Below are 16,048 nucleotides of genomic sequence, written 5' to 3' on the forward strand. Positions count from 1 at the left end.
GGGAGGGAGACGAGCGACAGAAGATATTGCTAGGACTGGCAGCAGAGGAGGTAATAAGATATCATTTTATATTTGCAACTAGTAACCCCCACCCGGGATCCCTCCACTATCATTAGCAGCTGCTGCTGCTGTGTATACAAAGATTACTGATCCTTTCCCATCAGTCTCTGCACCACAGGAGCTTACACTCTAATTTCCTCACCACAGTCACGCACTATTATTATACATTTATATTGCTCTGACATATTCTACAGTGCTGTACGGAGATCACTGATCCATTCCCATTAGTCTCTGCACCAGAGGAGCTTACACTCTAAACAGTTGACCCCCACAAGCCCAACTAATCATCTACAGTTTTCAGTTTGTCATTTGAACGCTTGGCAGGCACAGTTGTACATTTTTGCCAAGCTGGTGAGGGGAGGAGCTAGATAGGGGAGGGGCTGCCTTACTTTGTACTGCATTGAGGGGTACAGTAGGGACAACAATTATTCCTTGTTCAAAGTATACTCCACTCCATGAATTCTAAATGACTGATTGATTGTTGGATTTGGTTTATATCTACCCCATGTGTCGCTGCCTTACAACTGCAACAACAACTGATGTGACAACTGCAGCGAGAGAGATCTGTAGGCTGCCATTCTAATTTCCTTTCAAGCAATACCTGTTGCCTGGCTATCTTGTTGATCCTCAGCCTCTAATCCTTTAAGCTACAGACCCTGAAACAAGCATGTAGCTGAGCAGGTGTTTCTGACATTATTGTCAGATTGACAAGATTAGCTGCAAGCTTGTTTCTGGTTTTATTCAGACACTACTGCAGCCAAATAGATCAGCAGGGCTGCCAGGCAACTGGTATTGTTTAGAAGGAAATAAAAATGGCAGCCTCCATATACCTATCACTTCAGGTGTCCTTTAAGTAGGTGAATCTGAGACCTATTTTAAACCTGCCCAATTGGCTAAAATGGGTCCTAATGTGAGCTCGGAGTGTTTCAACTGCAGTAGCTCTGATGCTGACTTTCTGCCCTGTGTATGGAGTTGCCCCGCAGTAAAGGTCTATTGGGAGTTGGTTACTACATTTTTGGCTAATCTCATGAAGAGACATACAGACCTCTCATTTAAAGAGAAATCGTAACCAAGATTTGAACTTTATCCCAATCAGTAGCTGATACCCCCTTTCCCATGAGAAATCTTTTACTTTTCACAAACGGATCATCAGGGACTCTGTATGGCTGATAATGTGGTGAAACCCCTCCCACAGTGTGATGTCAGGACCATGGTTCTAACAGTCAAAGGAGGGATCTGCACACAGTCTTCAAGGAACAACGTGCTTTGATTGTTCAAATGCACACACATAATACACACCAAATTGTCTCTGCCGACAATTGTTTCGGGGCCAATCAGGTCCCCTTTATCAAGGCAGAAGCAGACAACATATACGTTGTCAACATACGTATATGTTGTCTGCTTATGCCTTGATAAAGGGCACCTAATTGGCCCTGAAACAATTGTCGGTAGAGACAATTTGGTGTGTTATTATATGTGTGCATTTGAACAATAAAAGCACGTTGTTCCTTGAAGACTGTGTGCAGATCCCTCCTTTGACTGTTTGATTAACACTGCTACGGGTTCCAGCACTGCTCTACTAAAGGTGTGCGATTCTTTTGATTAAAAGGACCATGGTTCTGACATCACACTGTGGGAGCCTTGTTGCATTGTGGGAAATAACAGCTGTTTACAACTGCCAAAAAAAACAAGCAGCATCTCCTTACACTGACATCACCTGCCAGCAGTAAAAAATGTCACCATGTGATAAATGTCAGAATGTAAATCAGGGAGAGGAAAGATTTTACAATGGCCAAAACGGACTTAATCATTTTTATATAATTATTGTAAAAATGAAGCAGTCGTTCCTCTTTAAAGGGGTTCTGTGGAGGGGGTTAAAAATACAAAATCCCACACTTATCTGGGGCTTCTATCGGCCCCCTGCAGCTGTCATGTCCCGCGCCGTCCTCCTCTGATCCTCCATTCCCCACCACCGGTCCCAGTCTAATCTTGTCTCTACCTAGACTGTGGCTGCGCGGTCATGGCCGCGCGCATGCTCGCTCCCGCACGCGTCGTCAGTAGCTTACACAGGCACTATTCGTCTATTTAGGCGGGGAACAGAGGATCGTAGGAGGACGGCACTGGACATTACAGCTGCAGGGGGCTGATAGAAGCCCCAGGTAAGTGTCTGATTTTGTCTTTTGAGCCCCTCCACAGAACCCCTTTAAGGCCTCAATGTTGGGAATCATTGATAATGTATCTTGTAATAAACGCAAGACACTGTTTTTGAGATTTGCACTATTTTATGCCAGGAAATAACTACTGCTTTAAGTTAGATGAAACTCTGACATAACATTCAATAAATGTGTTTTCCTACTTTTTATTACCCATAAAGTTACCATATTAGCTTTTGTACCCAAGTAATATTGTCCATTTACAAACTACAAGTTCCCAAAGTACAGTTTATCTGTTGTGAAAGCTGCCATTGCATTTTATTCATTTCTGCTGTAATTATATATTAAAATCTTCTAGTGATCATCTCTCAACTGTGTGCATACTAGAAGCAAACGCAGCCCATTTTCAGCACAGCTAGGAATGTAGCAACAGAGGAATGTAAACAAAAGATAATGTTATCACCTAAAAAGCTTTCTATTGAAAAACTCAGTGCTGCGTTTAAATGTTTGAATGCTGTTCTGCTACAAATTTATTTTGTGTAACTTTATGTTTTAGAGCAAAGAAGAAATACTGAGTTTCAGACCACTATAAGTGGAAACTAAGGGGGTCCCAACAGTAGACGATTTTGTCTCTTTGGTGGATCAAAATATCCTGCTTTACAAGCTCACCTATCAGATCAGGGGTCATCCCTCTAAATTTGACAAGGTATGCAGTATGTGGGTAGATGACACAGGCTCTGTTGTTCCAAACTTGGATATTAATGTGAATGTGGCTGATTTATACCTGTAATTTTTAGATCTATAAACATACTGCCTTGTCTTAAGCATTGATGGCATATAATGTTTACCCGGTGTGGCTTCTGTCTTTGACCAATGTATAAATATGAAGCTTCTTTGGTTATGTGTTTGTGTGATCTCACTATGATGACTGGCCCTTTGGGTATGGGGGAGGTGGTGGCAGGTGGGTCGGGGATTGATTGTTTGTAAATTTACAAAATGTTCAATAAAAAATCTTTAAAAAGAAATTGACAAAGCTGAACTGAATTATCATGAATTTTTAAGGGTTGGTTCCAATTGGTTGATAAAATAATAAAACTATAAAAGTGCATTCATGGAAGACAAGGGTCACTCTAGCCCTAGGTCCGAAAAAATAGTGACTTGTCAGATCAGAACATTAAGATTTTATTATGCAGAACACCTTTTGTGGAAAGGAGACTAACTTCTCCAGGTCAACTGTGCTTGCAAGCAGTTTCCAATAATACTATAATAAAATATAAGTGAAAGTAAATATATAACATATATGATATGAGAAATATGTCAACCAAGCATGCTGTTTGGGAATAAAGCCTAAGCTACCTGCTGAAGTATTCTGTGATGTATTACAAACTCTGTCCCTGTTTCATGTGTCACTGTGCCATTGCAGGAGGAGGGGAGGTGTCTTGAAGGACAGAAGAAGAACATTGTATTGAAGATGTGGTGGAGGAGGAGCAGTTTATAGAGGGACACCAGGACCTCTACAAGGACGCCATGATGGAGAATCAGCTGCACCTCACGTCACCGGGTAAGAGGAGACTTTAATTTCTTGTAAAGGAGAGAGCAGTGTGGAGGGTCCACCTAGACCCTCATCATCTGATAAATACATAGAGACAATGTACTCAGTCAGTGTGTGTGTGTTTCCTACAGATGGATCCAGTAACAGAAATCCACCAGAAAGACGTACAGGTCTTCTTTATTCTCGGGATTGTCCACAGAAAGATCTCGCCACCCCCCATCATTATCAGGTGGGTGAAACTGAAGATCTGGAGCTAGAAGTGACTTCAGATAATCTGAGATTATGTTCCTCTCTACCTAGAAGATATTATTTTCAGCTTTACTATTTTGTGTATTTAGGCAGAAGAGCTGGGATACATGAAACCTGAGGAAGAAGAGACATATGTGAGGGGTGGTCAGCAGTCTATGGAGGAGGGGGACATGATGAGGACAATTAAAGAGGAAGAAGAAGAGACAAATGTGAGCAGTGATCAACAGTCGATGAAGGGGGAAGAAATAAGGACAATTATAAAGGAAGAAGAGAATTATGTGAGGAGTGATCAGCAGTGTATGGAGGAGGGTGTCATTATGAGGACAATTAAAGAGGAAGAAGATGATACATATACGAGGAGTGATCAGTCTATGGAGGAGGGCGACATAAGGACAATTATAGAGGAAGAAGACCTAAAATGCTGGGGTACATCTCTTCTTCATTTCATCATAATTGAGAAATGTTACATGAAATTACGCTTAATCGTTAATCGTAATAAGAAGATTACAGTCATCACTACTGATAAAGTATTCCAGAGAATGTGAGTGATGTTTGGGGAGGGGGTGGGCAGTTTGCAGAGGTAATAGTGACATGCTACATTGATTTTGGGAGCAGAAAGATGCTGGTGAGGGGAGGAGCAAAGACAGAGTGTAGGTCGATGGTGCACCAGGGAGAGGTAAGCTGACACACTGATGTGGTTTATAACATCACAATAACAACAAATGAGGAGGAGATACTTTACACCATATGAAAGGCTCATCTCCATTCCGCAGCATAACATCATAGTACCAACAAATGAGAAGGGGATACTGTACACCATATGAAAGGCCCATCTCCATTCCTCAGTATAACATCATAGTACCAACAAATGAGGAGGAGATACTGTACACCATATGAAAGGCCCATCTCCATTCCTCAGTATAACATCATAGTACCAACAAATGAGGAGGAGATACTGTACACCATATGAAAGGCCCATCTCCATTCCTCAGTATAACATCATAGCACCAACAAATGAGGAGGGAATACTGCACACCATATGAAAGGCCCACCTACATTCCTCAGTATAACATCATAGTAGCAACAAATGAGGAGGAGATACTGTACACCATATGAAAGGTCCATCTCCATTCCTCAGTATAACATCATAGTGCCAACAAATGAGAAGGAGATACTGTACACCATATGAAAGGCCCATCTCCATTCCTCAGTATAACATCATCGTACCAACAAATGAGGAGGAGATACTGTACACCATATGAAAGTTCCATCTCCATTCCTTAGTATAACATCATAGTGCCAACAAATGAGGAGGAGATACTGTACACCATATGAATGGTCCATCTCCATTCCTCAGTATAACATCATAGTACCAACAAATGAGGAGGGGGTACTGTACACCATATGAAAGGCCCATCTCCATTCCTCAGTATAACATCATAGCACCAACACATGAGGGGGAGATACTGTACACCATATGAAAGGCCCATCTCCATTCCTCAGTATAACATCATAGCATCAACACATGAGGAGGAGATACTGTACACCATATGAAAGGCCCATCTCCATTCCTCAGTATAACATCATAGTGCCAACAAATCAGGGGGAGATACTGTACACCATATGAAAGGTCCATCTCCATTCCTCAGTATAACATCATAGCACCAACACATGAGGAGGAGATACTGTACACCATATGAAAGGCCCATTTCCATTCCCCAGTATAACCTCATAGTACCAACAAATGAGGGGGAGATACTGTACACCATATGAAAGGCCCATCTCCATTCCTCAGTATAACATCATAGTGCCAAAAAGGAGGAGATACTGTTCTCCAGTGTCCCATAGCTGGTGTGGTGTGGCACTTCAATGACAGAGCTGTGTAACACTGGTGACTATTAGGCCTGCATCCTATATGTGACTCATCGCTGCAGAAATGTAACAGTAAAATTGTCTCTCTAGCAGGGGAAGACGATCTCGGGAGCAATACGATGGAACCTCTTATGTCACATCCAGGTACTGCTGTAGAAGATAATGGCGTTAGGGGAGAAATCCCCTTTACTGGAAATACGCAGCACTGGTATTACAGTGCAGATAGAGGAGCATCGTCCTTTAGTGGTGAGGAGTCTTATGAGAAATCGCAAGGTGTCTCCTCAGATGTCCATGAGCCACGCCACAGAGCCGATACAGGAACAGATCCATCTAATCTGGAGGAATCTTCTTGTACATCACATCATGCTACACATACAGATGATCAGAGATTAACAAATCCTGAATGCAGCAGATCTGAAGCATCTCTGGCTGTGCAGCAGAAAATGCAGTTACACAAGCAGCAATGGTCATGTGCAGAGTGTGGGAAAAGTTTCACTCAGAAAAGATCCCTTTGTAGACATCAGAGAATTCACACAGGAGAGCTTCCCTTTTCCTGTTCAGTGTGTGGGAAATGTTTTGGTCAAAACGGAGAGCTTCTTAGACACCAGAGAAGTCATACAGGAGAGCGTCCTTATTCCTGTTCAGAATGTGGGAAATGTTTCCGTCAGAAAGGAGATCTCCTTATACACCAAAGAAGTCACACAGGTGAGCGTCCTTATTCTTGTTTAGAGTGTGGGAAATCTTTCGCTAATCATGGAAACTTTCTTGCACATCAGAAAATTCACATAGGAGAGCGGCCCTTTTCCTGTTCAAGGTGCGGAAAATGTTTTATCCACAAAGGAGATCTTCTTAGGCACCAGAGAAATCATACAGGTGAGCTTCCTTTTTCCTGTTCAGAGTGTGGGAAATGTTTCAGCCAGAAAGCCCATCTTCTTAGACACCAGAGAGTTCACACCGGGGAGCGTCCTTTTTGCTGTTCAGAGTGTGGGAGATCTTTCAGTCAGAAGGGAGATCTCTTTAGACACCAGAAAAATCACACAGGTGAGCGTCCTTATTCCTGTTCAGAATGTGGGAAATCCTTCATTCAGAAAGGAGATCTTCTTACACACGAAAAAAAGCACACAGGTGAGCGCCCTTTTTTATGTTCAGAGTGTGGGAAATGTTTCACTCAAAAAAGTAACCTTCTAACCCATCAGAAAAGTCACATAGGTGTGCGTCCTTTTTCTTGTTCTGAGTGTGGGAAATGTTTCACTCAGAAAGGAACTCTACTTACACACCAGAGAAGTCATACAGGAGAGCGTCCTTTTTCCTGTTCAGAATGTGGTAAATCTTTTTCACATAAAGGACACCTTCGTGAACATAAGAGAATTCACTCAGGTGAGCGCGCTTTTTCCTGTTCAGAGTGTGGGAAAAGTTTTTGTCATAAAGTCAACCTTCTTAGGCACCAGAAAAATCACACAGGGCAGCGTCCCTTTCCTTGTTCAGAATGTGGGAAATGTTTCACTCAGAAAGGAGATCTTCTTAGGCACCAGAAATATCATACTGGTGAACGTCCTTATTCTTGTTCAGAGTGTGGGAAATGTTATATTCAAAAAGGAAGCCTTCTTTTGCACCAGAGACGTCACACTGGCGAGCTTCCCTATGCTTGTCCAGAGTGTGGGAAAGGTTTCATTGACAAAAGAAGCCTTCTTACACACCAGAGAGGTCACACAGATGAGCGTCCATTAGTCTGTGAGGATGCGGTAAATGCTTCAGAGTAGGTTCACACTACGCTGGATAATGGACTGTCTGCTGGAAATTGACATGTTGATTGATGCCATGTTATCTATAGGATCTGTTCACATTTGTCCATGTGTCAGTTGCAGAATCCAAAGCTCTGCCTTAGGCTGGGTTCACACTGTGGCAGTTCCCCAACAGATGCGGTCACAATAAATGTGATGTGCAATCCACTGTGGCCCTCCATATAACTGTGGCGTCCATAGTAACAGACATGTCACAGATATTATACTGGAAAATATGTGACTTTGCGTTCCACTGCTGTAACGGACTTGTAAAGCAGATGTGTGGATGAATCCTTGTCTCAGAGTTGATTCTCTATGTATCTAACATTTAGATACTATAGCGGAAATGATGTGCAAGATGGGACTTTGCGTTCCGCTATTGCAGCGGATGTGTGAAAAGCAGAGCTGTGGAGGAATCCTAAAGATTGCTGATGATCTGGCTACATGTCTTTGTGTCGGTGGTGGAAAGTAGTCTGTTTTCAGGCCTAGAGTGGCTCTAGACTTTTCCACAACTTTTCTGCACACCGCATGGAATACGGACAGATTGCATAGGATCTCTGACATCCAGACTGCCTTCCTAAAGAGGACTTAAAGGACAACTGTAACGAGAGGGATATGGAGACTGCCAAATTGATTTCCTTTTAAGCAATACCGGTTGCCTGGCTATCCTGCTGATCCGCTGCCTCTAATACTTCTAGCCATAGACCCTGAACAAGCATACAGCAGATCAGGGGTTTCTGACATTATTGTCAGACATGATTAGCTGCATGCTATTTTCTGGTGTTGTTCAGACACCACTGCAGCCAAATAGATTAGCAGGACAGCCAGGCAACTGGTATCGTTTTAAAGGAAATAAATATGGCAGCCTCCATATACCTTGTTACAACTGTCCTTTAAAGGAAAAAAGATAGAGCCTGTCATGCCATTCTTAATGATACAGGACTGACGGGTCTCAGGGTTAAATACTTACCTGATCCGCTCTAATTCATCCAGTCAGGTGATGGTTCTGCCCTCCTCGGAATTCTGTAGAGGTTTTTTTTTTTTTTCAAATTTCATCCAAGGTCCAGGCCACACCCATCTGCATCGCTGCGGCCCACCCCCAGATCGGTATTCTCTACCTAATTGGTGGCTGCCGAGCTGGGGGCGGGCTGCGGCAACACAGGTAGAGTTTTCCAAAGAGCTTTGACAGAAACACGGCCACGACTGCGTTCCAGAGAAGGGAGGCGGAGCTTCACCTAAATCCTGATTCCTCTGGATTAGGTAAGTAACCCTGAGACCTCGCCCAATCCTGCATTATAAAACTGAGGCTGGCAAGACAGGCTCTATCTTCTTATACTGGAGGCAGTCTGAGATCTGATGTGCAGCAGCACAGAGAGAGGTGGGAACAAAAGTAACTAATCAGGCTTCAGATGAGTCCTGATGAGCAGATATCCCAGCAGCCTCCATTCATATGAGGCAGGGCACTAGCACGAGCATGCTGGGATTTGGATAGAAAAGCTTTAGGTTCCGTTCACACTTGCGCGCTTTTAGCTGGAGTTTAGCAAATTGTTGAATACCAGTGATCAGCAATACGCTGCAGTCCTATGTAACCCTATGGGATTACTCTCATGATTTCTGTTTTTTTTTTTTTTTTTGAAGCGACTGCATTGTGGGTCTCATTCACTGGAATGAGAATCGCAAAACGCAAACACGGCAAAATCACCGAACACCTAATGCAAAAACACATCTAATTGCAATTGTGATTTGATTCTGAGTGCGAACGGAGCCTTATTACGATTCACCTGTGAGGGATCCACAGAGTACCTAGTTAAAGGACACCCGAGGTGAAAATAGACCGATGAGATAAACAATTGTATCTATCATCCTTCTCTTAAAAATGACTTTTTTAGATATTGCACAGGTTTATTGTATCCACTTTTTAAGTTTCATGTCACATGTCACCTCGGGTATTTTTTAAGTTAGGGTGAACCACAACCACAAGGCTTTGTAGAAGACTGAATAAAAACAAAGAGCTTAGTTACCAAAAAAGTAAAGCTAGAGATTGGAGACTTTGGATCACCAGCCTGGACTGATCTGCGTGTAACACATTTGCTGCACTGGGCCAGCACCTAGCGGTGCATATTTATCTACTTTCCATCTGTAATTTCCTTTTCATTTATACTTTTTTTTTTTTTTTTTTTTTTTATATAAAGTTCATTTTATAAGTCTTTTTCTTCTATAAATATTTCTGCACTGATGTATCCTTCTTTTTTTAAAACCATATTAAAAAAAAGTTATGTTGACTCTCTGAATACTTTAATTAGAAATTAAAGAACTCTTGTTTACCTGAACTGCTGTATTTGTAAACTTTGTGATATCTCTGCCTGGATGTAGCAGGGAGTGGTACAGACCTTTCCAGAAATCAGATTGGCAGCAACAGTTTCTATAATTTGTGTATTTAGTAACTGTTTAAAGCAGTAACTGGTTGAGTTGTAAACTGCAAATATATAAATACATAATAATCAAGGGGTAGGACATTAAAGGGATACTGTAGGGGGGTCGGGGGAAAATGAGCTGAACTTACCCAGGGCTTCTAATGGTCCCCCGCAGACATCCTGTGTTGGCGCAGCCACTCCCCAATGCTCCGGCCCCGCCTCCGGTTCACTTCTGCAATTTCTGACTTTAAAATCAGAAAACCACTGCGCCGCCGTGTCCTCGCTCCCGCTGATGTCACCAGGAGTGTACTGCGCAGACACAGACCATACTGGGCCTGCGCTGTGCGCTCTTGATGACATCAGCGGGATCGAGGACACGGCAACGCAGGCGCAGTGGTTTTCTGACTTTAAAGTCATAAATTCCAGAAGTGAACCGGAGACAGGGCCGGAGCATCGGTGAGTGGCTGCGCGGGCACAGGATGTCTGCGGGGGGCCATTAGAAGCCCTGGGTAAGTTCAGCTCATTTTCCCCCGACCCCCCCCCCCCCTACAGTATCCCTTTAAGCTATGACTATGGTAGAGATTTGATTGTGAGCTCCTCTGAGGACAGTCGGTGACACAACTATGTACTTTGTAAAGTGCTGCAGGATATGCAAAGGTGCCCATTTATCTAGCGATGATGGGCAGATTTGACCAAGAGACAGATTTCTCTCTGATCAAATCTGAGCAGAGAGAGATCTGTCAGCTGCCCATACACCACAAGCCGATTCCCGAGAGATTTCAGCATGAAATCCCTCAGGAATCAGCCTCGTGATGGCGCATTCACCAGCTCTGTCGCTGCCTCCCTAGTGTAAATGTGTCCACGTGCATGCATTTATATTTTACCTGTCCGTTGCTGTCCGCCGCGGTGCCCATCCGTTTTCAGCTTCCTCCATTTGCACCTCAAACGTGCTACACACCGGCAGCAAGTGAGCGCAAGAGGAGGAAGCGGATTGGCACGGGAACTGGTTACAGCAAGCAGGTAAAGTATAAATGCACGCATGGGGGGCACATTTACACTAACGGGGGGGGGGGGAGAGCGGTTTGTTGCATTCGTCACTTGTCCTGATATTACACACCATCACCACCGCACACCCAATCAAGCACGTCAGCCCGCGATTTACCAACATGTCCGATCAATACATGCAATCAAATTTGGCCAGAAATTGCTCGCATCATCAATCGGAAATGCTCTTGGCAGCACCAATTTTTATCCGATTGATGTATGGGCACCTTAAGTTTTATGTAAATACATAATAATATGGTAGGACATTAGACTATGATAGGATTAGATTGTGAGCCCCTCCGAGGACAGTCAGTGACATGACTATGTACTCTGTAACGTGCTGCTGAAGATGTCCGCTTTGTATAAATACATAATAATAAGCATCAGGTCCTAATCTCCCACAATGTGAGGCCAACACTTAGTCCATCACATAGAATTCCCAGCAAGGGAAGGAGCCACCTGAGGCAGCTGAAACTGTTCAGCCAATCACAGCCACTAATGGTCATGATCTATTCTGCTGTCAGTCCTCACATCTTCAGTGACTGCATGGTTTGACTGAAACACAATACAAGACAAGGTAAGATTGCAGCTCATCATTGGGGGTGGTCAATGAGATGCAAATAACTCAGAATTATGCAAATGCATGCAGTATACAAATAAATTAATCTGAGGGGTTGCCGGGATGTGGATAGGATCACATGCATGTAAGAGAGATCCAGGTCTGTGATTTGCTGTATATTGTCCTAGTGGAAACCACCTGGGAGTGTTCCTTATTGCTCCAAGATGCCTGCTAACTCTGCCAATGTTAAAATCCGACATAAGGTAGCAGAGAAACTGAAAGAGTTTGTGGTGAAAACCAAGATGCAAAGAGAAGACGGGGTCGGGTCCCTTCTCTGCATTTCTGCTGCTGTTCCTGGGGACAGAGGAACGCCAACCTGAGCACGTCGCACTTGGATGGTTAGGTGCTGCCTACTATCTGGTTGTTCTTTGTGAAAACCAAGATGGCGGCCACCAAGAGGGAAAGGTGATCTGTAGGTATGAGCGAGAGAAAATCGTATGTTAAATCTCGTGGCAAATCGAGTCTATCATGCTTACCGAAGTTTCTTGTGAGAAAGGCCAAGTGATTCACCATGCAGTCGCTTTTTCAGTGATCGATAGCGGAGGCACGCTGCCCAAATTTTGATGGGAATGCACACCTGCTGGGCGAATCACTTGCTCCCAGGGTGCACAGTAAGCCCCAGTAGCAAATGGGGTTGATTCACTATAACAAATAGCAAGCGTTACCTACTGTACTTTGATTGGCCCAATAGGATGCCTGTCAAGTGACAGGCAGCCTATTGGGCCAATCAAAGTGCGGGGATAATGTCCTTAAAAGTGATTGGACCCGCAGGGGATCAGGGCAGGACGAGTAGAGCTCTCGTCATTGCCAATTAGGAGGCATAAGTTTGCAGCGCCCACTATGCTACTCTGATAAGGCATGCTAACGCTGATAAGGCACGTTAACTCTGATAAGGCACACTATTATAATGAACCCTCTTGAGTGCTGCTGTGCTGAGTAAAGATGCGCAATAACTATACAATTTTAGCAAATGATCAATTAGATCAGGTAGTGTTGGATACTTGTACCAATCGACAACAAACAATGTATTGATCATTTCCTTCTGATCACAAATATATCGATCATTTCACAGATTGACTACTTCACAGTACTGCTACAGCAAAAACGGTGAAGATCTACCCGAAGTTATGAAAATTCTCGCAAGATGGCTCATTCTCATTTATCCCCAGTGCTCGGAAAGCCAGACATTTTGAGGACTGGGCTGCCCATGCAAGGAATATGGAAGCCCTTCTACTGGCTAGATCCAGCAACTATGCTGGTGGAAGCAGTAAGCTGAAAGATGGGCAAGGGGCAGCAAAAGCCCAGTGATTCCTCCTGAGGCCTATCAAATGCCTCGGAAAGCTGCGCACAAGGCAGTGGCAGATTGGGACACTGACAACAGTGAGGTGCAAAGAGAGGACATGGATGAGGAGAGCTCAGATCCAACACTGAAGTAGCTGACCAGTGAATAGGGGGCCTCCTCTTCTTTCAAAACGAATTAGGAGTTAAATTAGAGTAGGTCAAAGTAGCAGACTTTTCATTTAGGGCCTGAGCCCTCTAACGCAGTTGTGCGCAGTTGTGTCCGCTTTTCAGCATCTGTAACATTGATGTGTTGCTGAAAAGCGGACACAACTGCATTAGTGGGCTCAGACCCTAAACATTTATTTCCATTTAAACAATATCAGTTGTTTGGCTGTCCTGCTGATCCTTCTGCCTTTAATACTTTTACAGAATACCCAGATAGCTCATGGTGACCCAGAACCACTAGGAAAGCGTGAGGGACTAAAAGAGACAGAAAAGTCCTCCTACTGAAAAGCAATGCTGAATATCATTTTGCCTTCTTAAAAGCCGTTATTTGCAAAAATTTAGCTTTAAGTGAGCACCGGTGGTTTCCCATGGTGCATCACTCCTGAAAATGCAAATTATCTCTTTATGCCCCTGAAGCCAAGCTCACATCCAGAACTGTTGGGGTATAGCAAGCCTATAGCTTACACATTTTACAGAGCCACATCAACCCATCATGCAGCCAGTCATCCAGTTTCTGACTTTCTGGTCCTCATTAGTGCATGGAAGGGATTGATGTGGCTCTATGGGTTAGGGGCTAGGGCCGGCACTAAGGAATACCCAGACATTTGGTGACCCAGAACCACTAGGAAAATATAGGGGGCTAAAAGAGACTGAAAAGTCCTCCTACTAAAAAAGCAACACTGTTATTTGTCTTCTTAAAACAGAAGGTATTTGTGATAAATAATTCAGCTTTGAGTGAGCAATACTTTTTTTTTCCAAAAATCTTACTTTATTAACCTCCTTGCCGGTTATCCCGAGCTCAGCTCGGGGTAACCTGCGTAGGAGGATTTCTCAGACCCCGCTGGGCCGGTTTTTTCCCAAAAAATTTTCCTACACTTTGCTAGCTGCGTGTGGTACGCGATAGCCGCCGCTACCCGTCGATTCGGCGCTACTTGCCACGCCGAGCTGCCCCCCCACTCCCAGACCCCTGCGCAGCCTGGCCAATCCGTGCCAGGCAGCGCTGAGGGGTGGATCGGGATTCCCTGTTCCCTCCCCCCTCAAAAAAAAAACCCTTCAAACAAAGAACTGAATTGGTAAGTGTGACAGATTTGTATGGAATTCAAAACACTTCTGACGCCTATTTGTGGGGCTTAATGGTCATTGTTGATGGAGAGGAAGGAGTAGGGAAAGTGATGGGGAACAAAAGAGTGAGCAATATTTGTAGGCCTCGTTCACACCATATTTACGCTGCCCTGCACATTTTGGCAGCGCGTACAGTGCGATCAGCAAGTACATCAGATATGTATAGACAGCACTTCTGATGTTCAGACTATGCACGCTGCACAGCAGTGCGATGCGCTATTGCACTGCTGCACGCATTTTTGACAAAGTTAATTGCTGATCACATTTACTGTAATGAACGGGATCAGCAGCACAACGTGTATGGCTTGCCATCGAGTGCGCTTGCGTCCCGAACACACGGCCATACACGTTGCCTAATGTGAAGGTGGCCTTAGACCAGGCATGGGCAAACTCGGCCCTCCAGCTGTTACGGAACTACAAATCCCACAATGCATTTGCCTTTGAGTTATGACTGTGGCTGTCAGACTCCTGCAATGCATTGTGGGACTTGTAGTTCCTTAACAGCTGGAGAGCCAAGTTTGCCCATGCTTGCCTTAGACTCTAGGCAAGCATGCAGATCAGATGTTCCTGAGCATAAGGGGGAGCAGAAATCTATATACAGTATTTAAAAGTGTGTGTGTGTGTGTGCGTGTGTCGCAATCACTCAAATGCCTTGACTGATTTCAACAAAACTTGGTATACAGATCCCTTACTAGCTGGGATGATATGTTCTGGGGCTCTCACATCCCCCTCCCGCACACCTGGGCAGAACCAAAACAGCCAATCCGATATCACCCATTCACATCAATTGAAAAAATGTAAAGTGATGCCATTCTCACAGCAATAAAACCAGAGTCCCCAAACTTGACACAGTTGGTCATTTGGTGACCGAGGTAAAAAATGTGGAGAAAGTGAGCGGAGTATAAAACAGCCAATCAAATTTCAGCAATTTGTATTCAATGGGAAAAACTAAACTGCAGCCAATCTTAGACTGTTAATTGCAGGGTTTTTAAACTCGGCACACTTGGTCACTGGATGACTGGGATTAATATTCAGGAAAGTGGGTGGAGCCTACAACAGCCAGTCAAAATTCACCTATTGATTTTCAAGGGGAATATTTAAACTACTGACATTCTTACACTGTTAATGCCAGAGGCCTCAAACCAACAACAGTTGGTCATTGGGTGACTGGGGTTCAAATTTGCTAAAGGATGTGGAGCTACAAACAGCCAATCAAATTTATTTGCTGGATAAACTGCTTCCATTCACACATTTTTGATCCCAGGCCAGCCAGCCCAGTATCACCACCAGCCAACCAGCCCAGAATCATTGTCAAAAAGGCCACAGCATCACCACCAGTCAGGCCAACATTTACTTCAACCAGCCAAGCACAGCCCAGCATTACCGCCAGCCAGGTCACAGCATCACCGCTAGCCAACCCAGCCACAGCATTGGCCACAGCATCACCGCCATCCAACCCGGCCACAGCATCACCACCAGTCAGGCCACAGTATCACTGCCAGGCCTTTCAGCCCACACATCATCCCCAATCCAGCCAAAAACAGTATTGCCAGGCACAGCAGCCAGTAGAGGAGAATTGAGAAGCCAGGTGAGAGGTGTCTACCATATTAAGGGGGAATTATGCCTATTTATGTGAAATGCTGTCTATTTATGTGCCTCATGATTGCTGAATGTGT

At 44.1% G+C, this 16,048-nt stretch overlaps 2 protein-coding genes across 4 annotated transcripts in view; both read left to right on the forward strand.

Annotated features, from left to right (window-relative positions):
* On the forward strand, positions 1-9,908 carry LOC137534945 (zinc finger protein 271-like). Of its 3 annotated transcripts, none has more exons than XM_068256679.1 (6): positions 3-50; positions 2,770-2,919; positions 3,637-3,774; positions 3,897-3,994; positions 4,104-4,440; positions 5,977-9,908. In XM_068256679.1, exons 3-6 carry the CDS (start codon positions 3,741-3,743, stop codon positions 7,644-7,646), a joined length of 2,139 nt encoding a protein of 712 aa, XP_068112780.1. In that variant the 5' UTR covers positions 3-50; positions 2,770-2,919; positions 3,637-3,740; the 3' UTR covers positions 7,647-9,908. The 3 variants fall into 3 exon arrangements, with proteins under 3 accessions (XP_068112781.1, XP_068112780.1, XP_068112782.1); XM_068256681.1 differs by having other exon boundaries at positions 5,980-9,908; XM_068256680.1 differs by lacking the exon at positions 2,770-2,919 and having other exon boundaries at positions 1-50.
* The window catches only part of LOC137534951 (zinc finger protein 260-like), a 25,352-nt gene continuing 15,844 nt past the window's right edge, over positions 6,541-16,048 (forward strand). Inside the window, exon 1 of the mRNA XM_068256688.1 lies at positions 6,541-6,591. The gene's annotated coding sequence lies outside the window, so the exon portion shown is untranslated. The remainder of the gene's footprint in view (positions 6,592-16,048) is intronic.

Source organism: Hyperolius riggenbachi, chromosome 10, assembly GCF_040937935.1.
Source record: "Hyperolius riggenbachi isolate aHypRig1 chromosome 10, aHypRig1.pri, whole genome shotgun sequence".
NCBI lineage: Eukaryota > Metazoa > Chordata > Amphibia > Anura > Hyperoliidae > Hyperolius > Hyperolius riggenbachi.

Bases quoted from the DNA above. Each gene is read 5' to 3' on its own strand.
- LOC137534945 (XM_068256680.1), top strand. From the start codon at position 3,741: ATGATGGAGAATCAGCTGCACCTCACGTCACCGG. The intron at 3,775-3,896 runs GTAAGAGGAGAC...TGTTTCCTACAG, and splicing joins GCTGCACCTCACGTCACCGG to ATGGATCCAGTAACAGAAAT. The intron at 3,995-4,103 runs GTGGGTGAAACT...TTGTGTATTTAG, and splicing joins CCACCCCCCATCATTATCAG to GCAGAAGAGCTGGGATACAT.